Source organism: Panthera tigris, chromosome B1 (assembly GCF_018350195.1).
Source record: "Panthera tigris isolate Pti1 chromosome B1, P.tigris_Pti1_mat1.1, whole genome shotgun sequence".
Taxonomy (NCBI): Eukaryota; Metazoa; Chordata; class Mammalia; order Carnivora; family Felidae; genus Panthera; species Panthera tigris.
This window is the reverse complement of record NC_056663.1, coordinates 170,178,547-170,202,907: the sequence shown is the minus strand read 5'-3', so window position 1 is coordinate 170,202,907 and position 24,361 is coordinate 170,178,547. Positions and strand designations below refer to the sequence as shown.

Below are 24,361 nucleotides of genomic sequence, written 5' to 3'. Positions count from 1 at the left end.
GTTTTAAAAAATTTCAGAATATATAAAATTATTAATAAGAGTTCCTGATATTTTAACTTATATGGGAAAATATTTATTGCCTTGATTAAATATATTTTAATTGTAAAAGCATGGGAATATAAGAATTATTATTTATTACTACTGAATGAGAAATTAAATAGTAAATATAAAAACCAAAATGTTACCTTACACATAATAGTGATTAGAGACCTTACACCAAGTCTTTTGTTATATGCTTTCTTGAGCACTACATAACGCATCCGTTAATACTCAAAAAGTAGTTGAGAAGAATAATGTAGTGAAAATGACGGGCCATATTTTTATATTGTAATTGTGCAAAAAGTAACCAGAGGAAGGAAGATATACTTTTTGTATTTTGACATGTGAAAGTAAAGGATTTTTTTCTGTTCCACCTTTGTGATTACTCTGTGTATTTACCGGTTTTGATAGAAGTCTTTTTGTTAACATACTGAGTTGGAAAAGAGTTTTTAATTTGTGGAAAGGCTGGTATTCTTGGCATAGTTGTTTAGAGATGGAAGCCTTGGCAAGCATGATAAATTCTGAACATGAAATATTAGAGCTTTTAATTTATAATAATATTATGATGCTTTAGCATTTTAGGCTTATTGGGAATTTTTGTTTAAATGATTAGAAAACACAACAGAAGAAAAATTGTTGCAATCTAGTGTCTCTCTCGATTGGCAAATGAGCCATTCTAACTATTTCCTGTGTGCTCCTATTTCCTGCAGGCTTAGTCCTCCTGTCCTTCCACTGTGCTCCTTAAAGGAAATACATTTGTCTACTGATAAGTTTTTCAGAATGGAACCATCTGAAATTACCAATGGTTGTTTTCTTTCTGTTCTAACAAGGGAGGTAAGGGGGAAAATCCCAAACCATGTTATACTTTGTTAAGAATTAAGAAACAACAAAGCCTCATAAAGAGGAACCTAGGAACTTTGTGAACATTTTGTAATGGTGTGTTTATTTCATAAGTAGCTAAAAGACAGGAGAAAGAATTATTACTGTGTGACACAAAAATCCGTATTTTTTTTTAAGTTTATGTTTTTAGTGAGCTCTACACCCAACGTGGAGCTCGAACCCACAAGCTCCACGTTCAAGACATCAAGAGTTGCACATTCTTCCGGCTGAGCCAGCCAGTGCCCCCCAATCCCTTTTTCTATCTTTCTATTTCCCCTGAGGGTTCCTCCCTTGCCTGCTCTCCACCCCCACTTCTCCAAGCATTTTGCCACATCTAGTTCATCTTAGCTCACATGGAAAAAATAAGCTCTGTAATTTTTTTTTTTTTTCTGTCAGATTTACAAATGGGGAAGTTTTGGGGCACCAGGGTGACTCGGTTAAGCATCTGCCTTCAGCTCAGATCATGATCTCATGGTTCATGAATTTGAGTCCCACATTGGGCTGTCTGCTGTCTGCAGAGCCTGCTTCAGATCCTCTGTCCCCCTCTCTCTTGCCCCTCCTCTGTTCTCTCTCAAAAATAAAAACTTAAAACAACAGCAACAAAAAACAAAACAAATGGGGAAGTGTAAGTCTAAAAAAAAGTCATTTACTGAGGTTTATGGGCTATATTAGGGACTCAAGCCCAAAAACCATTTCTTTTATAGTAATAAAGATACACTTTTATTTTTACTGAAGCACTGAGAAAATTTGTAATATACACAATAGTTAACTCCTACATTTAGTAACTGCTTCTTTTGATTGTAGCGGGACCCATCTGAGGCAGTGTCTGTGAAAGATGTTTTGGCCCGTGCTGCAGCAAAGGGTCTACTGGATGGAATTGAGTTGGGTAAAGCCTCAAAACGGGAGAAGAAGAAGAAGAAATCAAAAATACCATTGTCAAGAGCCCCCACCAATGATAGTAATGACATCCAAATGAAAATTGCTGAATTCCTGAATCGAGAAAGTAATGCAAATGCTAATCGGTCAGAGACATTAGCAACAAAAACATCTCTTCCACAGAAAAATACAACTACAGCTGGTTCTTCCTCGCAAGTCAGAAAACCCAACAAGCCCACCAGCAATCCTTTAGTGCCTACATTTATGAAGAACACAGCTCAACCCAGACCGTATGAACGGCAGACAAACTTCGTAAGATCTCGCCCAGAAGACAGAGTGATGGCACTGAAACCTGTAGAGATTGTTTTGCCTCCAGTAATGTTGCCATTTTCAGGTTCCCAAGGGATCAAATCTCAGATACCAACTCAACATTTTTACTATCGTTGGGTTGGACCCAAGACTGTCATGCCCAACTACTTTCCCTCACCATCAATATCCAGAAGAGGGGAAAAGCCTAGAGAAAACTTACCTTCCTCCCTACTCAGGCATCCTCGGCCATGGCTTTGACCATCTTGTGTTTTTTACAGGGGTCAAGAGCAGTTCATGTTTTTTCAAAGTCTGATATTTCTCTGAGGTTAGCCATCCCTATACAAGATACTCATCCTTTTGGCCACTTAGTATCTTCTAAAGGTGCTGTTAACTTCAGGAGAATTAAGACAAGTGAGAAATAACAATGTAGGCACTTCAACAAAAGCAGAATTCCTACATTTCAACAGCTCAGTGCTGATCTGTTCTAGAATGTCCAGCTTAGACTCAGGATCAGCTGTTAGAACTTGTATCCCTCTTGTTAACTTTCAGTCTGGACTCAGGACACCAGTTTTAAGAGAAAGCTGCAACAATTTTTCCTGACGGGAAACACTGTCTGCCTTATAACAGACTTGAGGTGGTTTACTAGAGTGTAGATACGGAAAAGACGCTGGCCTCTCACACTGACTTTATGTTGCTTTTTCAGTATCCACCTGCGGTTTGACATTTTCAATTGCTATGGAGGTTGATTTTTTTCTTAAATATCAAAATATTCTTTAAACGGGGGGGGGGGGGGTGTCATGAGTTTTTGTGATGTGATTGAGTAGGAAGAACAGGAGGTTCCGAAGTTCCAGGTGTGCATAGTTCAGAAGTATGTTAACAGAGCAAAAACGGTTTCTCATCGAAAGAGCTTCTGGGATCCTGAGCAGACTGAACACAATCAGCTATCCCTTCTGCCAAATATGGTTGTGAAAAAGTGACTGTACACAAATTTCCATCCAAATAGTAATAATTCTGAGGAAGAGGCAAAACTGTTGACTACAAGTGACACCTGTTATTGAAGAAATCCATAAAAATGTCTGATTCTGTTCAAAGATCAGGTGAAAGGCTAAAATCTACAAGTCATTTCAAATGGTACACGGTAATCAAACTGGTAAATCATCTCTGATGCACAACTAAAATATATTGTAGCACTAGGTTAATTATATTAAAAGTCAATTCATCTTGAATGTATCATCCATTGCCTACCAAGAATTGGTATGATTATCATTTTGGGGTCTATTGATTTTTTTTTTTTCTTCATCATGGAAACAGAGATTGTTTGACATTTAATCAAGTAAGTTACAACTATGAAACCTATTGTTTAAAAACATGTTCATAGACACAACGTTTGAATATAAAGTTCTATTTTCAGAATCTAGTCGTGTTGAACAGTGTTATGTAAATTCCTAAATGTTCAATTCAGGTGGCATGATTTCAGTAGAGTATTATCTTCTTCAAGATGAATTTTTAGGTCTATTTCAGCCTAATACCCTATCCTTTATTTTCTCACTTGAAGTGAGGCTAAACAAAATAGCGAATTTCATTTTATTGGTAATAAATCTTTATTTTAGCTAAAAATTTACATAGAATGTGTCAACGAAGAAAGGGAACAAGCCTTCGTATACTTGGAAATTTAAATCCTCAAAGAATTCTCAATTATGACTCTCAGCAGGTCCAGAAGTGTTTTAAATGCTCAGCTTATTTTACTGACTGCAAAAATAAAAAACGATAGATTTCTTTGTTCCGGATATGGTGTCTCTCCTCTTGCTCTGGCTTAGAGCACTCCGTGCCCTGAGGGACTAGTGCAGCTGCCGTGAACTTTGTTGGGTGAAGAGCTGGAGTGTTTTCCAGGGAATCGCTCATTCCCCCTGTGCTCTGCCCCTGCCCCAAGCTGCAAAGGATGCCACTGTCCACGAGTAGCAGGTCTCAGACCCTTATTTTCTGTGATGTTCTGAAAAGGAAACTCTCACTGTGAAGGAATAGTTCAGGCTATTTTCTGAGAAGCTTGTGATTCGTGTCGCATCACAATGTAAGCCACTTATTTTCAGTATCTTACCTAACACGCTTGTCACTGTTCTCTTCAGAAATATATGGAGATTCTGAATGGTTCATTAAGCCTGTAGTTTTCTTCTTTGAGAGTCTTCTGAGAAGGGCGTGATCAATTATTTAAGTACTTTTGTGGAGTAAAAAGGGAAAAATACTTTGGATAAAGACAACATGAGCGATTGAGTGAAGAATATTGATTACACGGACATTTTTCTTTCTTGAGCTTCTTACAGGGAAGTGCTGCAAAAATCTAAAATATATTTGCTGGTGTTTAGATTCTCCAATAGCAAATTTTATCTGAAATTACTTACCACTAGTATAATACCTGAAACCGAAATGAAATTTCGTTCCTTCAGAGTAACTGCCTTTGATAGAGTGAAAGAGAAACTATGGGGCGGAAACGTAAGAGGAACCAGAAAAATGGGTACATACTCGACATTCTGCTTCTCTTCCATGTCTGACAGTTGAACTAGCCCAGATTCAACTGGTTTTTCTGGCTACCTTTGCTTTTGGATTTAGTGCCTGTGCAACTTTATTCTTCATTCTTTGACGTCAGATTCTTAAAGGATATGAAAGACAGACTTTCTTAACACTAGACTGCTTACCCAGGCCTTGCGTTGGTGACTCAGGATGCCAGCGGTCCTTCCCGGTCACCAGATAAGAGCAGTGTGATGAATTAATTACTCAGAATTTAAAGTTACTTTCTAGTTCTTAACCAGGTGGAAACCTGCAATAGCAAAGCAGAATAATTTGAAAACAAAATGAGTAGCGTGGCGACACTGAACTTGTATTTCCATTCCTGGATCTATAGGACTGAGATGTCAGATAAATGAGCCAGACGTTTTATGCAGCTAAGTTTATTCTCACAACATATTACATTTAAATGTGTCAAAGTGGTCAACAGCAAACGGGGCCGAAAGCAAAACCAAACGTTCTTTCAGGATAAACAAGCCGCTTTGGATGGCAGGGAGTGCTCTCACTGATCGGGTGTGAGTGGAATCTTTTCTCTGAAGCTGAAACAAATTGAACTTCATTTTACTGGCTGTATAACACACACGTCATCTGGGTATTAGGTTAAGGAAGCCTGGCAAACTAGAGAGCTAATGGTTTTACTGGCTACATTGTGCTCGTCTCAGAGAGATGTTTTTCATGTTGTTTGTGAAATCTTGAATCTGTGTTGCAATGCTTAATGAAATGCATGTGTCATACGAGAAAAGGAGGAAAGATTTAGGGCTTTCGAGTAGGTGACCTTGTGTGGAATCACCTTACCAATCTCTACTCCGTCCTGAGATCGGAGTGGCTCTTTGACAAAGTAGCGGTGCCAACAGTTTCTCACCAGGAACGAATTTTAGTGGAGATGGGTCTAATGTCCCCTCATGCAGTCAGACAGACACGAACGAAAAACAGTGGTCCTAATTAGCTACGGGTGGTCTTCTATCCAGGTGAACAGAGGGCTTGTGGGCACGTGTCTGTCGCCTAGAGGAGATGACAGGTGTTGGGAAGGACATAAACACACAGCCCCAAGCGGTGCTTTAGGTTTGCCACAGGCGTGTTGGCTCTTCCCCTTGAGGCTGCCAAGAGGCGCATATATGAGGTGGCCAGTCTGCGTCTATCTAGCTGCTTTTAAAAAATAAAAGGAACTTTAAGCATGTTGCCATTTCTTCTACATAGTCCAATAAAAATGTGTCTACAAATCGTTACAAAACCACCTTTTCGGCAACGTATAGTTCACTGAGATTACTTAGGCCTGGATACCTTGTGAGATACTGTCCAGTAAAGAGAATACATTAACACGATAATGCAGTATATTTCAGTAAAAATAGAATAAATAAAATAAAAATATCTTAAGCTGTATTTAACAGGTTAATTAAAAAAATGATAAGACATACAAGGCATAGTGAACATGGCTGCCTGTTTACCGAGTCACAGATATAAAGAATGCATAGATAACTGAATGTCACCACAATATCAGGTAAAACACCGGCATCCGCACACAGGAAAATACACACATACTTTCATACATACTTTTTGGCCATGGCAGAAAGTGTCTGAACGTACTGTTTAACATAATCAATTTTACAAAATTAATTGCATTTAGTATGCAAAGCTATTTTCAAAACAAAATATCTGCAGTAAAGTTTTCAATATGTAAAGGCTATCGTTCGTCTTAATGCATCCTATAATTGCATATATAAATCAGTTTGCTACTTAAAGCTAGCTCAGTATTCTTGATCCTGAAAACAAACAAATGTATGCCTTAGAAAATGAACGGTGGGTTCGGGTAGAGATTTCCAATATAAAAGTGGATGACCTGTTCAGAATTTTTATCACACTAAAACCTTTCATTGTGGAGCTCGAGATGAAACCTCACCATGATTGAATTTTGAACAGCTTTTCAAAGGGCACAGTAAGGACTTTCTTAATGCAATAATTTCTTATGATGGCACTGGTTACTTCAGACAGAATAGCCTATAGGCTGGTGAGAAGTAGAATTCATTTCTAGAGTGGCATCATTTTGGTCATAACAGCAGGGTGCTAGCAAACAGTTCCAGAGTTCTGAGGGAATAGCAGAAGGCCACCTGCTCCACCGTGTTCTCTGGTGGCTAAGTACCGGGAGTTAGGAATGTGTCTATCACAAGTAACCTCATCTCTGGAAAACCTTGTAAGTTGAACAGGCCGTACAGCGTGTAGAATCCTGTCCTCTACAACACGTTTGAGGCACACTGCAGGAAGACAGTCCTGGACTGAGAGAGGGCGATGGTTTTATGATTAATATCACTGCGTGAGTAATTGGAACATATTTCCCGCCTTCTACAGGGAATTCTAAGATTTCCTGACAATAACTAGATACGCCCAGAGTAATTTTGGAAAGACTCTTCCTCACCGATGTAAAAGCAGCATAACTTATAACAGAGTTGGGAAGTGTGGGCTTTTGTCCCGGCTCTCTCACAAACTTTCGAGAGATCTTAGGCAAGGTGATTGAGCCTCTTGGTACTTTATATTTTTATTTCTCAGATGTGTTTGGTACCTTTCCCTACCTTGTAAGGCTCAAATGTGATAAGAATGTGGAAACCATTGACAAGTAAGTACACAGCAGTGGGTAAATAAAGTGCTCCTTTTAAAACTGGATGTTCTTAACGCATTAATTTTGACATTAAGAAGCAAATAAGACTAATATTTAGATTGGTCTCCTTAGCAACTTCCTTTTAAAACAACAATGTCAACAAGAGTCTAAATCTGAGTATCTTTGTAAGTACATGAGAAACGTGAAGCAGGAAACTGCTATTTTGGGGAAACTTGTTAAGCAGTCCGTTGTTGCTATGTTTATTTTGCTCTGATATGAAATTTTTAAATCTTGAAAAAATGGAAAAGATATAAATTTAAAAATATATCTAGTAAAGTCCAACAAATCCCAATATTAAATACATAAATTCAAAAGGTTCAATTTAATGTAATTTGTTGCCATGGACAATACATGATGGACAGACAGCTTTCTGGGCAAAAAGCATTAGGGTAAGACTGAGCTAGATACAGAATCCTAGTGGGTTTCACTAGGAGGCGGACTAACAAAATAATGTGGTGGTGGAGATCCAAAATATAAATGACATTTCCTCAACTCCAAATTGCATATCGGCTAATTAACAAACTAAGGATAAAAGGCGTACGAGGAAGATTTCATTTTAATGTTTATGTAGAGAATGGCCAGAGTGAACTATAATTCTCTAGCTGCATTGTACAATATAAGGCAGAAGTTTGAAACATGTCCTACCCGAAATGCATTAGGATTTTCTTAAATCTTTCTTGTTTTTAATAATCAGTTTGAAAACCGTCTAGAAAGAAAGGCCCTTTTTTGTTCAATTTTAATTTCTCAAATTTGATTTGTTTTTCAATTTTCAAGTTTCACTTTTTCCCCAACATCCCACAAAACAGCTGCAGACATGAAATGGTGTCCATGTGTCAAAGGGCTTGTCAAGGAAAGCTGCCGGTTGGTTTCTGTACTGATGCCAACAGCCAATTCTGTCAACCCAAAGGTTCAATTTCATGAAAGACTGCAACAAAAACCCATCATCCTAGTTTTACAGCAATTCAATGGTATCTGGTACGCAGTGGCTACTCCAATGTTGGCAACAGGGCCAAGTGCTGCAGGACTTAAACATTGCTTGTGACAGATCCAGTCAAGAAGACAGTGAAACTAACTCAGGCATCATTCACTCCAAGGACTCAGCGTTAGTTCACTAGGAGGGGTGTGGCCACATTCTTCTCCGTGTGTGAAGTTAATGTTCACGATATTTACAATAAGAAAAAGACCTTCCACTGCTCATGATGTATCTGACTGATAGCAAAAAAAATTAGTCATGCTTCTTTTCATATCACATGATGGTGGCAAGACGAGAGAACATGCTTGTCTAACACTGTTTGGTTAAGGATAAATTCTCTGAAGACAAAGCATCAGCAACTGAATGGAAGGCCAGATATCAGTTCATCTTCTTTAGTGTAGCTATTCAATCTTCAGGTAAATATTACAGAATCCTGTAGCATATGCAGCTATGGCGTTTCTGTGACAGGGCGTTTCTGTTTCAAAGTGTCAATGAGGGATAAGACCCCTCGTTTTACATTGGTTGTGACTCTTCTGGTCACTGAGTCTGCTGGCGGAGGAGGTGGTCGAACTTTCTGTGAAGGCGGCCTGGCTACCAAGCACTTCTGGTATCGTAACTGAAATAAAACAAAAATGTTTTATGGTCGTTAATGGTGTATCATCCTTTCTTGTTTAATTTATGATTTGATGACTTAAGGCATCGCCAATACATTTACTTGCAAAACTTAACGACCTAGCTCCTACACATTAATCCAAGAGTTTTTCTTTTTTTCCCCTTTTTAAAAAGTATTTATTTTGAGAGAATGTGTGCGTGAGAGCGCGGGAGGGGCAGAGAGGGAGAGAGAGAATCCCAAGCAGACTTGCACTGTCAGTGCAGAGCCCAAGGCAGAGCTCCATCTCGTGAACCATGAGATCGTGACCTGAGCTGAAATCAAGGGTCGGACACTTAACCAACTGAGCCACCCAGGGGCCCTAAGTTTATTCTGTTTCCTTAATGTGGGTATTTTAAGGGTTCTTATGATCATTAGGCTCAGCAAAAGTGTTGTGGCTTTTGCCATCCTTTTCTTCCACCCATCTCCACCCTCTACTTGTTCTCTTTATGGATTGGCTGCAATTAATATGCCGAACAGTCGAAGAGCTAATGAAAAGGAAGAGGACTGGGAGAGACAGTATTAGGGTTTTGTCGGAGACACGTAAGTGCTCATGGCTACCTGGGAGACAACATGGGAGAAAGGGCACAGTTTGAATCTAGGTTCTACCATTTATGGGAACTGTGTGACCCAAGCAAGTTACTCAATCTCTGAGCCTTAGTTTCTTCAATGTAAAATGGCAGAAGACTGGGATCTTTACAGAGGGTGTTATGATTAGGGAATACTTGCTGCATGCTGAAAACAGGCCTACCAATGCAGGAGGCATTCACAAATGTTTGTTCCCCTTCCTGTTTCCTGCTTTAATAAAAAAGAATGATGTATAAAGATTTTAGGACACATTTTATCCACGAGTCTAAATCCTAATGGATTTAAAAATTTTAAGTAATCTCTACACCCCATGTGGGGCTCGAACTCACAACCCCAAGATCAAGAGTCACATGCTCCAACGACTGAGCGAGCCAGGTGCCCCTAAATCCCAATGGATTTTAAAGTATCCATTAGCACTGCTGGCACCGTAGTTTCTCTCCTTCCGAAATATAACACAGTCCACCTAGTTTTCTATTAATGAAAAGTAATTCTTCAAAATTAGATAAGAAGGTTAAAATTTACAAATATGTTTTTTCCTAATCTAAGCACTTGAAAATAATTCCATGGCTGATTTTTAAAAAGCTACTTAAATATTAATAGGTTCTTTGGTACAGTGTGAAACAGGTTGATGTCTCCCCATGGGAAGCATAAACTATCCACAGCAGAACTCCGAGTCACAAAGCCCAAAGGCCACAGAACTAGCCCCTTCAACCCCATCATACGAGAAAGGATTTACCAAATCTCCTCTGTGTAAGGTATCTTGCCAGGTCTGCAACGCAACCCAAACCGTACACTTCCAAAGCACAGATTTATACACGGGCAGGTGTGCAACACGGTACACCGGACCGGAAATCTCTAACATTACGTAAGTCCAGTGTGAATCAAAATCGCACCTGATGGATTTCATTGAGGCTTCCTCTCTCATTCTAAATTTCACCAAAACATCTTCAGCTGGGCCTATGCCACTCAGCTGCAAAATATGCCTAAAAATTAGGTGGATTCAAAAGAATGTGTTTACAATACAGATATTTCAGGTGATAGAAATTCACGTGTAGAGATTTCGGATGGAGAATCATGCAGATTTAATTCAAGAGGAAAGCCATGGAGTTAGAAATGCTGGACTCTGAGCGTAAAGAAGAGGCCGATGTCATCAGTATGACTCATGCTGGATTGGCTGAGCCACTTGAGCTGGCTGCCCTGTTAGAATTAAAATTATAAGCACATGAATAAAAATTGTTCCTAAGACAGAAAATAAGTCTGGGAATCAGACGACAAACTGTAACCAGTGATAAAGCTAATTATTTAATTGTCACCAGCATTTAAAATGTACAATTATGGCTGAAGGCCATTCATTTTATGACTAAAACCATCTGTTATGATCCCTTTTCAATTTCAGGAAATAACTAAATAGTCATCCTCCATTTTTGCTTGACTGAATGCTTTCATTTTCTATTGTCTCCTTCATCCCATCTCGGGCTCTTGTGCTGGGTCAGAGATGCGTCGTGACTCCTCCACCAGCTCTGCCCCCACCACCCCCACCCTGCCCCTTCACATGCAGGCAGATCTGAATTAGCATCTGGCTCTGCAGTACTTGAGGGGAAAATGCACCTCTGACAAAGGACTGTGGGAAGAAGGATGCCAGATCATGAGCACACAGCACTAGCTCTTACCCTCCCTCTTCCCTCCGTCCCTCTCCATTCAAAGGTGCCTTTTAAGGGAAAAGTCAGCAGACTCCCTTTCCTCGTGACTCATCATTGCCAACTACAGCCCACCTCATCCTTTCCCTTCATTCTTAACCTTAGTGATGTACTGTATGTAAAAAAACAGAGAACTCTCCCAACCTCCATGCCACCTGTCACTCTTGGATTCTTAGCATCTGACTAGTCTCAAAGTCACTGCGACCCAATCAGGAGGCCAAACCCCAACCCTAGGTTCTTAATCTACCACCAAGACCTCGCCCCAACTCTTTATATGACCCTCATTTCAATCCACCTTCACCAGCTCATTTCCCTCAGCCGAAAAAATGTGCAAATCTCCCCTTGCCCCGCCCATCATAAAACAAGAAGCAAACCCCCTTACTGTTGCGCTACCCCTTTCCTGTCAGACTTTGGTCTATTTTAAGGCCTCCACTTCTTTTTCCTCCAGGTCACTTTTCAGTCTAGTGTGGTCTTATACTTCTAGTTAGAGCATCTTTTACACTGCAACTGAATTTTGGCTTATGTGTCTCCTCATATACTTAAGCTCTGTAATGTAAGGCTCATCTCTCAGCCCTACTGGAACTTCCCAGAGTCCAGCCCACAAATGGTGGATTGAATTAAATGAAGAACAGGTGCTTCAAGTTCACCATTCCTCATCCCCAGCCAGGCAATTCTCTACAACATCCCAAGTCGTCTACTCCTGCTTGTTCTCCTGGTTTAGACCCTCTGACACCCTCATGTGACCAGTAAAATGGCTTCCTGGCTGATCTCTCCACCTCAACCTTATCCTCTCAACCCATCCTCTAACTTTGGTGGGTTTTGTTTTTGTTTTGAGTTTGCTTTTAAAACCTAATACCAATTCATCTCTCTTGCTTAATAATCTTTGCTGAAGATAAACACGTTGCCATGATATCACAGGCTTTTTATCATACAGACCTGACCTCCTTTACTTGATTCCAGCAACCGAACCTGCTGTTGCTAAGAATCACCATCCACCTCAGGTTTTGGTGCCTACATTCATACTGTTCCCTCAAATTTTCTAGAACTTTTTCAGCGTCCAGCACAATAGGTGCTCAAAGGATATTTGCAGAATGAATGATGTGGTGTTTTTGTTTGATATCATATACATGGTGCAAAGAGAACTGGCTGTGTCACCTCAAAAACTCGGGGTTGCGGGGCACCTACTTGGCTCAGTCGGTTGAGCGTCCGACTTCGGCTCAGGTCATGATCTCCCAGTTGGTGTGTTCGAGCCCCACTTTGGGCTCTGTGCTGACAGCTCAGAGCCTGGAGCCTACTTTGGATTCTGTGTCTCCCTCTCTCTCTGCCCTTCCCTGCTTGCACTCTTTCTCTCAAAAATAAATAAACATTAAAAAACAAACAAAAAAAACCCCAAAACTTGGGGTTGAACACAGGCTTTGTCTTGTCAACTCTGTGCCCTGAGGCCCGCTCTTTCTTCTGAGCCTCTGTTCTGTCATAAAGAAAACAGAACAACTACCTTACAAATGGCTGTTTTAAGGATTAAGTTCACAGATATAAATTAAATAAAATATGTAAGAACAGTGGGCTTAAACCAACTATCTGAAATAAAAATCATTCAATACACTGCAATTTTTTTAAGTACCAAGTTCGTTCTAAATAGCACCAATTCATACATGACCAACATTTCCTGATCACCTATTGAAATTAATTAGAGATCAAGAATTAAGAATTTGTGGCTTTGAAGATCACCGCTTTCAGTGATACTGGAAATCTCCTCAGAACATCGCTCCGCCCAGTCCCGCTTCTTGTAGGCGTCCTGGCCTCTTGAGATGGTAAACCGCTCATCGTGACTGTGTCCACAGGAATGAGGGTGTTATACAGCAAAACATCACTTTAGAGATTAGACATATTTTCCCTTATATTAGTAACTCTGTGCTAATTTACCGCATATGAGACAAGAGCAGTGGTGCGGGAGGTCCAAAGGCTCCCTGGCGTGTGACTACTCACCATGCAGGCGGCCTGTACCGCCTCAGACACGTTACCCGCATTAGGCTCGCACCAGAAAACGTGGCACTCGAAACGCTGGTTCCCGGTGTCCATGATGAAGGCAAATGTATGAACATCCTTCCCGACACCCATGAAGGACAGGAATCGCACGCGGCACTCCACTAAGATTTCCTCTTCATTCTGCAAGACACATTGGTCAGCCCCCACTCTCTCTGTGAAGCCAGGCAACAGTTATAAAATAAACATATTCATTTCTTAGATCATAGAATCAAGACTGGAGTGGCCGTGTAGAGACACTGGTGTTAAAAATACATAGCTCGACTGGATTTAGAAAGGACTGTTTTCCTAGAAAGGCGAGTTTCTAAATATGTCCGCAGCAGCCATCATTGCTATGTGGGCGTCTGACATTTAATCCCACGCTGAGCTACACTCTCTGTGGCAGGCGTGTTCTGTTGCTGTCGGTCCTCTAGGCTCCAAGCCTGCGTGTTCACTGTGGGTAGGAACCCTGCCATGTATACTATACTTCTTCGGGTTTGCCCATACAGGGCACCCAGTGGCTCAAAACCCATTTGCCCAAATGAACCCGCTGGAAACCTCAGAGCAACCAAGAGAAAAGGAGCCATGGGATGGCTTTCCATCCAGTTCTCCTTCCCATGCTAAATACCACGTGGAATCATATTTCTATCTAAAACTGTGTATAAAAGCTGCCAAATCACTTTGTTCCCCACAAACCGGTCCCCATATGGTATCCATATGATGCAGTGTAAAGAAATGTTCGGAATTCATTCTTACGAACACCACATCCTTTGCAACAACCATATGTAGTTTGTGAATTAGTAAACACATCCAGAATGTTGACTTCTGGATCATTAACATCTTGACTTACTAAATATTCACTCAGGTGCTATGGAATTCCTTAACAGGCAAATGAAACTAGCCTGAGACGCCAGGAAGTTTTCTTGGGAGAGATGATGTTTAGGTTGAGATCCCGGTAAATGTTGGGTAGGCAAAGGCGTGGAGCACAGAAGTGCTTGTAGATGCTGAGGCAGAAAAGGGTATGACATGTCTCAAGACTTAAGGAAATCCAGCCTGGCAGGCTGGAGAGGCAGGCAGGGTCAGTGAGCATCTTACTCCTAACTCCTTTTGAGAAGGTGAATTGGGCTTGAAGGTGACCTCCTAGTGGACAGAATCAGGAGCAGGCCAACAACCTGCGGTCTTTCCGTGGCAGGTGCTTCATGGTGGTGGAACTGAAAAGTGGTAAAGAGTCTGGAGCAGACTGCCTGGATCAAGTCCTGAGCTTGCCACTTCTAGCTGTTGTGACCATGGGCAGTTATTTAACCTCGCCGTGCCTCAGTTTCATCAACCATAAAATTGGGATAATTTGGTTCGAGGCTAATGCTGGCCTCTCTGGATGACCACCGGCCTCTGCTACTATTGACAGAACAAACCAAAGACCCTCCACGACAGAAGCATCTCCTGGGCCCCAACTCCAGACAAATAGCCCAGGTAACCCTGAACCCTGGAGAGCAGCCAAAAAACCACTCCCCGTAATGAGTTACTGCTAGCGTCATAGTTACCTCTGGCAAATGATTTTAATCTCTTGGGCCCATGAGGAAGAAAGAATGGGGAACACCAGGACAAGAGCTTCTTGGTTCAGAGGAGAGCAAAGTTATGCAGAGATCCAGACACAAAGGACAAAAAAAATTGTTTTATAAATGCAGGCTATTTTAATTACAAGTAAGCATAACTCCCTGGAGGTGAAGCCTTGGCTATGTGTCTAAGTTCCATGGAAGATACTGTATCCAGAGTTTCACTGTAACCCAGACAGACCAACTGCATCTACGATCCTTCTTACCTTTTCACTGATGACAGTCACAGTAGCATCGGCCACATTCATGTTCACTGACGGCCAATCCTCCTTGTTAGATGAGGTCATAAGACTTTCTATGGCATTGTTCAGGGTATCCATTCCTGTGGATGGAACAGATAATTGAAAAAGGTCCTAAAGCCACTTATCACTCTCCAATGTGGGCCCAAATCACCCAGTAACAGCTACACCCAAAGTAATCTTTTTTTTTTTTTTTTTAAATAGTTCCAGGAGACATTCTATTTGAGCATTTCATTGCTTGGGGAGGAAAAAAAAAAAGCCAGCTTTTTCAATAGAAAGGAGGGTCATGAGAGCCTCCAGAGACGTGCAGTGTGTGATGTCCTGTCTAACTGGACCATGGTACTACTTTCTCTCCAAAGATTCCCCAGCCCCAAGTATATAAATAGCACTGAAGCAAATGCTACCTTTTCCTAAGCAAGGAGCCTGGGAAAAAAGGAACTGAACAGAAGCCAGCGACTGCCAGAATACTCCGATCTTCCTCCACCTTATTCTGCTACTTGAACAAGGCCAAGTTTGGAAGGCCCTGTACATGAGTAGAATGCACTATACCAGGGGGCCCTTTTGCTGAGTGTTCCCACACCCGTTTTTTTTGTGGCAGTGTGAGGGGGTAGGTCAGATAACAGCTTTATTGAGATATAATTCATCTATAATTCACTCACTTAAAGTGTACAACGCACTAGTTTTTAGTAAATTCACAAAGGTGTGTAATCATCACCACAATGAATTTTAGAACATGTTCATTTCCTCAAAAAGGAACCCTTTACATTTTTGGGGTCACCATCCATTTCTTTCCAGCCCCCTAGTTCTAGGCACTTACTTACTTAATTTAATTTCTATCCCAAGAGATTTGTCTCTTCTGGACATTTCATATACATGGAATCACACAGTATGTGTGATTTGTAACTGGCTTCTTTTATTTAGCATATGGTCTTCGTGGTTCATCCACGTTGTAGCATTTATCAGTACTTCATTCCTTTTATTTTTTTTTTTTTAGTACTCCATTCCTTTTTTTTTTAATTTTTTTTTTTTAGTACTTCATTCCTTTTTTTTAAATTTTTTTTTAGTACTTCATTCCTTATTTATTTATTTATTTATTTTAGTACTTCATTCCTTTTTACTGCCAAATAAAATTCCACTGTATGGCAGCATCACATCTCATGAATCCATTTGTTAGTTGAGGGACATTTGTTTCTACTTTGTGACTATTACGAATGCTGCTACTGTGAATGTGTGTGTGGACAGATGTTTTCATTTCACTTGGGTATGTGCCCAGGAGCAGAACTGCTGAGTCAAACGGTAACTCTGTGAACTCTGGAGGAAGTGTCAGACTGTCTTCCCAAGTGGCTGTACCACCTTACTTTCCCCCCCGCCGCCTGAGCAGTGCATGAGGGTTCAGGTTTCTCCACAGCCTTTTCCGCCCAGGAAAAGGGCACATCTCCCCGCCTCCTTTCAGCTCGTATGGCTAAGCAACGAAGTTCTGCCCCCGGGGTGGGAGCTGACTGCCTTGTGTGCTGCTCTTGGATCACACCTTGGAAGGAAAAGCATGAGGGCTCCCTCAGCCCTTTCTCCCCGCCCAGGGGCCAACGAGGACTGAAGCAGAGATGGCCCCAGGGATGGAAGGCCCACTTGAGAAGGGCAGAGCCCTGGCTCATGCATCTCTGGCCTGCTGGGTGCACGAGAACTATGTGTCTGCCTTGTTGAAGTCCTTGTATTCTGGGGACCACATGACGAGCAGCTTATTAGCCTGCCCTCTTTTGCTCTTTTGATTGGGACTGTTCATGTGCTGTGGCTGGTGACAGTGCAAGGGCCTAATTCAAGCCTAGGAAAGGGAGCAGAACAGTAGATCGCACCCGTTGGGGAGGGTGGACACCTCCCCCGAGCTCCCGAACACTTGCACAGTGAAAGGACATAAATGTTTCACATACCGACAGGTTTGTCTACGGGTAACATGCCCAAGTACTGCACATGGAACTTCTGGACCAGCTCAGTCTTTGGTGTTGGAAAATCTACTACAGGGAACAAAAGCAACAGATCTTTGTCAGTGGTTCCAACGTACACATAAAACACAGCCACCACCTGTGCCACAACAGCCTGTCTCTAGAGGGAGAAGCGGCGCACCTGCTCTGGGAGAACAGGGGGTCTTCTGCTAGATACTGGGGGTCTGTCAATCAAAACCCCATTCAACTTTCGTTTCTCAGCAGGGAAGCAGGAACAGTTAGTTCTCGGTGTCTTAAAGCTGCTACTGTCCTTTTCGTACATGCTAAATAACAGTTGTTGATGTCCTATTTGTTAGGTGGTTGATGCCCGGAGAGAATTTACTCACAAGGGGCACAGAGACAGGAAAAATAACTAAACAGAATCCCCCCAAATATCAATATATATATTTTTATTTTATTGAGGTATAATTGGCACACATTATGTTAGTTTCAGGTGTCTAACACAGTAACTTGATACTTGTATACATTGCAAAACCATTACCATAAGTCTACTTAACATTCATCATCACAGTTACAAAAAAATTTTTTTTCACATCAACCCACATATTTTTAAGCTAGCTGGTTCTTATCCCAGGCTGTACCGGAGTTATAAAATCACTAAAGACAATATTCTTTAATCTTGTCCTTTTTTGTAGCAATAAAACTCATCCTGGCCTTTTGTGCCTAACCCTATTGACACAAAATGAACTCTGCGCACAGGAGGCTCCCTGGGGCTGGTTCAGTGTGCGTTTGTTGGGTTGAGCATGGTTTTTAAGGAGACTAGAAACGGCTGGGAGCCCTGTGAGACCTTCTGGCTCTTGACTAGGATGGACAGCACCATCGTGAAGACAGCAGATGCACTGACCTACCTTGCAAGGGAACGTCCAGATTCACATTGGTTCTTTCCTGTAAGGAACTGCAGGCCAGGGCTTTGGCATTCTTCCGTTCGGCCATAATCTGAAGGGGAGAAAACACACTGTGGTTTGTGGTTACAGACGCCCTGCCTGCAGCTATTCCAGCCAGCAAAGGGTCTGAGTGGACTTTGCTTCCAAGCTAAGCTGGCTTTACATACAGTCTACTGCCTGACTTCCCACCCCCGTACTGCACACATGGAGAACTGTGCTCATTTTCCCCAGGGGTAACCGGTGAACGACTAGCCCTCAGAGCCCCCTGATTGTTTGGAACTCATTCCTCCACTCACCTGGCTCCTACCTCTAGTGAAACAGCCCAAACAAATATCCTCTGCTGGCCCACTGTGGTCAGTGAGACACGCACAGTAACGGACTTTTCCCACTGCTTCTGAATGCTGGCTGTTAGGTACCCTCTTCCGGGCCCTGGGGATAGCGAATGAGTTCAAATCCCACCTTCGCTACTTACTAGCTGTGTGATCTTGGGCGAGTCACCTGGCCTCTTGTGTCTCATTTCCCCTTTGCACGTTTATGTCCCCAGTGATAAGGTTATGTCAGTTTTTTCAGTGCTCAGCAATATTAGCTGCTATCGATCGGGGTTGTTATTCCTAAACTGTTCAATCTGTCAGCTGCCTACCACATTGGTTCTCTTCTGCTGGGGGCACTGACATCTCCTTTACTGAAAAGTCATCACTTCTCACTTCTGTTTACACAGTGCTGGTGTGGCTTAAGAGCCCAACCTTCGATGACCCAAAAGGTAACTCACACCTTCATTCCCAGCCCAAGCTTTCTGAAAATTCCAGACAGAACGAAAGTCACTTCTTCTCCAGAGCTCCACTCCACCCTTGTCTCGGCCTGCGCCTGGGACAGCAGGCAAGGAGGCGGCCGAGTTTAACAACATCAAATTTTAACTGAGCACGTCCTCTGTGCCAGGCCGTGTTCTGGGGGCCTTACGCTCCCCAAGGACAAAGATTTTTCTTTTCTGTTTTAGTCTCTGCCGTGTTCTTAGAACAGTCCCTGGCATGTAAATAGTGTTCAGCGGTGCCTGTTGCAGAAATGGAGGAAGAAAATGGCACCTGGGGAGTGTGCTGTAATGCTGTAACAGGTGCAGCCGGGCCCAGGCTTGTTGATGCACCAGTGTGAATCTGGGCTGGGATAAACAGTGGTGTCGGGACCAGCACCCATCCTGTAAGTCCTGGTCACCTGCATCAGAGCAGCAGACTGGTCCCAGCTCCTTCCCCCCTGAGGAAATGTGGCTGGCACCTGCTTTGTCCCTGCTGCCCAGCAGTGGCTACAGTCTGGGCGTGGCTAGCTCAGAGGAGCTGCAATGAGGCTGGGTCTTGACATCCGCCTCAAACCAGAAAGGTGACGTCCAGCAGAGGTGACGGTGAGGTCTGGTGTTTAGATTCAGTAAGTAAGTTTGGGGAGTAGAAAGGCCTGCCTGAAGGGCATCTGTGACAGTGTCCTGGGGACCTGGCTAATCACTATCTGAACACAAGACGGCAGGTGATACGGTTGCTAAAAATATCAATCACCCCAGTATTGCATCTTTGGAGGTCAAGGGACAGAGTGGCCCATGGTCTTTTCTCTACTGGCTCACCCTTAGAACACTGTGTTCATTCAGGGGGAACCAACTACAGTATGCTCAGAAGCGGGTGAGGGGCCTGGTAACCATGTGACCCAAAAGAGATGGGGGTGGGGGTTCTGGAGAAACGAGGGAGACAGGACAGATACTTGTCCAGCACTTCTAAATGTACAGGTACAGTTCACAGCTTCAAATGTTTTAAATAACAAAGGGCTGCCCAGCAAACAGACAAGATGGAGGCATCTTTCCCTGTTGCTACAGATTTCACATCTCAAGTAAATACGCGGAAGTTCTAGAGAAGAGGACTTCAGGTCTACACAAGAAAGAACTCTGTAACAGTCAGCGCTGCTCATTTACTAGAACAGCCTCTTGAAAAGTAGGGGGCCCTGTGGATGGAGGTCAAAGGAGGGACCAGGCAGAGGGTGGGGATGTTTCTAGCAGGACTGCTCTGCTGGAGGGAAGGAAGGCTAGTCCCGAGATGCCCAACTGTCTGTCCTCATTCTGAGGCTCTGTGACTCTGGTTAAGGAAGCAGGACCTCCCCAGTGTGAGACACTGACCACAGCCCTGCCTCACAGCCGGTCAGTTTCCATGAGCAGCTATGTGTTCTCCTGGAGTCAGTGCGGGTTCACGGCAACTCCCGGCTGCCTGCATTTGCACAGACACCCTTCCTTCTCCCTGTGTTTACTCTCAGATCAGGGGGCCCTGTCTCTGGAAAATCTGCCCTGACTCCTTTCCCCCGTTTCCGAGTTAGGCTCGGGGTACCCATCTCTACCACCTCGCCCGTCACTGTTCTGCCCACCTACCATATCCTCCAAACTGTGGGAGGGTCAAAGGCTCTGCTCATTTTGTGGGTGGAGAGCCATTGAGAGCACCACCTGTAATGCAGGAGTACTTTTCCTGGGCTAAATACATGGTCTGCTCGCTTCTCCCGAATGCAAGGCACAGGTCGGCATGCCCCCTGCCCCTGCCCTTTCACGGCCCCTTCCCTGCTCAGGCAGTGAGAAAAAAGAGAGGGATTGACCACAGTGTCCTGACCTGCTTACCTTGGAACAGATTTCGTGGAGACTTGTGGCGATGGCTTTTGCTGGTGTGTCACATCGAAATACATGACATTTCAAAATTCGCGTATCTTTGTCTCTTGCTACATAAGCAAAATCTCTGTGCAAACAAAATTTATCAGTATGTTAGAAAAGGAAACTTTACCAACACGCCCTCTAGTGGCGAATGTTAGCTGAGCAAGGAGCCGGTATGTCCGTGCCAAACAGAGTATGCGAGGGCTAAAAACAAAACGTAAACTTCAATAGCTACCCCAAAATGGAGGAGCAGTTTCATGGATTTAAGAATTCATTTCTGGGGCGCTTGGGGGGCTCAGTCGGTTAAGCATCCGACTTAGGCTCAGGTCATGATCTTGCCATTTGTTGAGTTCGGGCCCCATGTCAGGCTCTGTGCTGACAGAGCCTGGAGCCTGCTTCGGATTCTGTGTTTCCCTCTCTCTTAAAAATAAACATTAAAAAAAAAAAAAGTTTTTTAAAGAATTCATTTCTAAGTAAAAGAACTACAATGTTTCCCAAAGTTAGTGTGCTGAACTCCTGGAAACTCTTACAACCCTTAATGAAAAACCGAATTCTTGATGAACTTTCTCTCTAGTGTAACAACAAATACCATGATTATAAAAGAGAAAAGGGGCTTGAGAAGAGCATGAATGTGCATGAGCGCTATTATGACAAACACAGTGGTACAGCAGAGGCAGAACAATAGGGGCTGATGGGTAAACACGTGCACGGAGAATGCGTCGGACCCACAGCTGCAGGAGAAAGCAGACGGGCAGTCACGGGCTGGGCTGTGACACAAGGAGACACCGCAGACTGAAATCCCGTCAAAGGCGCTTGATTCTGTTAAGTGCGGCTCCCACTCCAGAGCTCGGGTGACGGCGGCAGCATGGCACTCTATACCGTCAGCCCAGCCACCTCGGTGGGCGTGCAGCTGGTGCTGCGTGTTAGCATCTGTTCTGCTGATGAAAAGGATATCGACTGTGGCAAGACCTGGCTTCAAAAGAACCGGGCCGAACAACCAACCGTACAACTAAATTTCTTACTGTTCGTACTGGAGGACAGTGGTTTAAAGATCGAAGTGTTTAAGAACAATACACGCCCAGATTTACCCCATCTGGATCACAACGCGTTCTTTGTGTTTGTTGCTTAAGCCAGGATACTGTCTGTAAATGTAACCACACATGGATTTATTTTTAATGGTTCCTCTTAATAAAAGAACTGGTGGTCTTTTCACAGACCATGACAGCTGCTTTCTTCTAGATATCCTTGGCTTCTTTGGGAAGGCACAGGGATCTACCCACTGGAGGCCACTGGCCATCGTGGAGATGTGGCAGAAAAGCTTCCCCTGCATCGCACGCCATGTGCAGTGGGGGCTCCCGAACCCCGACCCCAGGTCAGGGCACTTCAGCCTCAGCCTGTCCACACCTGGCTTCAACACCTGCTCCCCCCAACCTTCTCCTTCCTCATGTTCTGTCTCAGCTGGTGTCCTCCATGCTAGAACCAGGAGGCCTTCCGGACTCCCCCTCACCCTCTGTACCCACCCCCTGTGTGTGTTTGGCCAGTTTTACCTCCCGAAAAACGTCCTGAACCCATCGCCCCTTGCCAGCCCTACGACCTCTCGGGCATTCTCAGCAGGTCTCTGCTCCCTGCCTTTGTGCACACGGTCTCCATGCCCTTGTCACCACGTGGGACCCGGAGATGAGCAGATCGCCCTTCCCAGTGCTGCGGTCACAACTTATGCACGTGGCACTTAGCACTGGGTACCATCGGTGTCTGTGTAGGAGCGTGTATTCCCCACAAGTCATTAAAGCTCTGTGAAGACGATCTGTGTCTTATTCATTCCCAATACCCAGTCCAGGCCTGGCCATATAGGTACCGAGTGTTCCTTTCTCTTTCCGGCATGGGTCCTGCAGCACGCATCCTGATCTCCTGAAGGGTGAGCTGGCCCTCGGTCAGAGGTGTCAGGCTACACGGCAGTGGGCTGAGGGATGGGTCTGGGTGAGGTGCTGGGCCCAGACTGAGCGATGAGCACAGTCTTAAATTTTTTTTTTTTTTAACGTTTATTTATTTTTGAGACAGAGAGAGACAGAGCATGAGTGGGGGAGAGTCAGAGAGAGAGAGAGAGGGAGACACAGAATCTGAAACAGGCTCCAGGCTCTGAGCTATCAGCACAGAGCCTGACATGGGGCTTGAACTCACGAACCGTGAGATCATGACCTGAGCCGAAGTCAGACGCTCAACCAACTGAGCCACCCAGGCGCCCCGAGCACAGTCTTATTCTACACTGTGTTCCTGATGCCTTTCCATTCTGGTCTCAACCACCATCAAGACAACACGGTACAGTAAAACCTTGGTTTGCGAGCATGATTCGTTCTGGAAACATGCTTATGATCCAAAGCACTTGTCTATTAAAGCGAATTTCAAGAACCATTGGCTCAGTTGGGATCATGTGATGTTCCGCGTCATGTACTACTTGTATGGCAAGACATCGCTCCTTTATCAAGTTAAAATTTATGAACAATGTTTGCTTGTCTTGTGGAACGGTTGCAGAGCAGGTTACTCGCAATCCAAGGTTTTATACTGTATTTAAAAAAGAAATGAGAGAGGGCCTCACTTTTGGAGACCATGCTCAAGGGAAGCCCTGTTTCTAGCTCCCAGCTCTCTGGCTTCTTTTCTTTCCTAAATGGATCCTAAAGGAATATACGTGGTGTCTTACCATGCACAACTGTTTCCCTTCAAAATTCCATGTTCAGGGGCACCTGGGTGGCTCAGTCGGTTAAGTGAACAGACTCCTGGTTTCAGCTCAGGTCATGATCTCGTGGTTCGTGAGTTCGAGCCTCATGTTGGGCTCTGTGCTGATAGCCCAGGGCCTGCCCAAGATTCTCTGTCTCCCTCTCTCTCTGCCCCTCCCCCTGCATGCACACTCTCTCTCTCTCTAAGTAAATAAATAAAGTTAAGTAAATAAAGTTACGTTCAGCTGCGGTCAAATCTGTTTGGTTCTGTGGTCACCAACAACTCTGTGTGGATTTCTACAGTTCCAAAATTTGTCGCACCTACTCTCCCAGCATCCTTATTCCAGCCAAGGAGCTCTCCTCTCTGCTCTGGAAAGGCAGGTCCCCCCTCATGGCATCTCTTCTCACTTGGCGACCGCTGGTGTCCCTGCACCGTCAGGGGGGCACAGCTCCCTCTACTGCACGGTCCGTCCATCCACCTCAAGAGCCTGCTGGGTGCCAGAACCTTGCTGGTGTCTAAATGCTTATTATAGTATATAAATTCTATAGCACAAAGGACAGGAGCTTGTCACACACTACTTTTTGTAGTTCTTGCACGGATCTAATGTGTCTGTTGTCTCTCAGAGATAGTAAGGCAATGTCAGAGAGCAATGTATCGGGATTCAGGCAACCCCGATTCCAGTCTCATTCCTGGACCCACTGAGCTATACAACCTCGGGCATGGAGTCTAGCCTCATCTCTAAGTGAGAGAGTTGGAAAAAAAAAAAAAGGTTTCCCAGGTTCCTGTGTGGCTCTGATATTCTATGGCATAGCTTCCAAGGTCCACCCTGCTCTTCAGGACTGCTGGCCGGCCGGCAAGTGCTGCAAGTACAAGGTTACCACCAAGGAGGATGAAACAAGCCGTTATCAATGAGCAATGGATCATCCTATCAAACTTCAGCTCCATGCCCTCTGTTCTTTAATATGCAACCCCTCAGGAGTAATTTTTTAAAAAAATTATTATTATTAATCTTC

General features: G+C 43.6%; 2 protein-coding genes across 17 annotated transcripts in view; one reads left to right on the top strand and one right to left on the bottom strand.

Moving 5' to 3' along the window:
• Nucleotides 1-3,333, top strand: part of NSUN7 (NOP2/Sun RNA methyltransferase family member 7) — a 52,538-nt gene extending 49,205 nt beyond the window's left edge. For 2 of the 3 annotated variants that reach the window (XM_042984653.1, XM_042984652.1), the window contains exons 11-12: nucleotides 750-873; nucleotides 1,723-3,333. In XM_042984653.1, the coding sequence (XP_042840587.1) occupies nucleotides 750-873; nucleotides 1,723-2,361 (763 nt within the window). In that variant the 3' untranslated portion in view covers nucleotides 2,362-3,333. The remainder of the gene's footprint in view (nucleotides 1-749; nucleotides 874-1,722) is intronic. The other variant, XM_042984654.1, reaches the window with a different exon arrangement.
• A 2,486-nt stretch (nucleotides 3,334-5,819) lies between these two features.
• APBB2 (amyloid beta precursor protein binding family B member 2) overlaps nucleotides 5,820-24,361 on the bottom strand; it is a 382,950-nt gene continuing 364,408 nt past the window's right edge. For all 14 annotated transcript variants that reach the window (XM_042984641.1, XM_042984643.1, XM_042984639.1 and 11 more), the window contains 6 exons: nucleotides 20,607-20,721; nucleotides 17,939-18,026; nucleotides 17,019-17,102; nucleotides 15,061-15,176; nucleotides 13,206-13,385; nucleotides 5,820-8,901 (listed from right to left, as the gene is read on the bottom strand). In XM_042984641.1, the coding sequence (XP_042840575.1) occupies nucleotides 8,734-8,901; nucleotides 13,206-13,385; nucleotides 15,061-15,176; nucleotides 17,019-17,102; nucleotides 17,939-18,026; nucleotides 20,607-20,721 (751 nt within the window). In that variant the 3' untranslated portion in view covers nucleotides 5,820-8,733. The remainder of the gene's footprint in view (nucleotides 8,902-13,205; nucleotides 13,386-15,060; nucleotides 15,177-17,018; nucleotides 17,103-17,938; nucleotides 18,027-20,606; nucleotides 20,722-24,361) is intronic.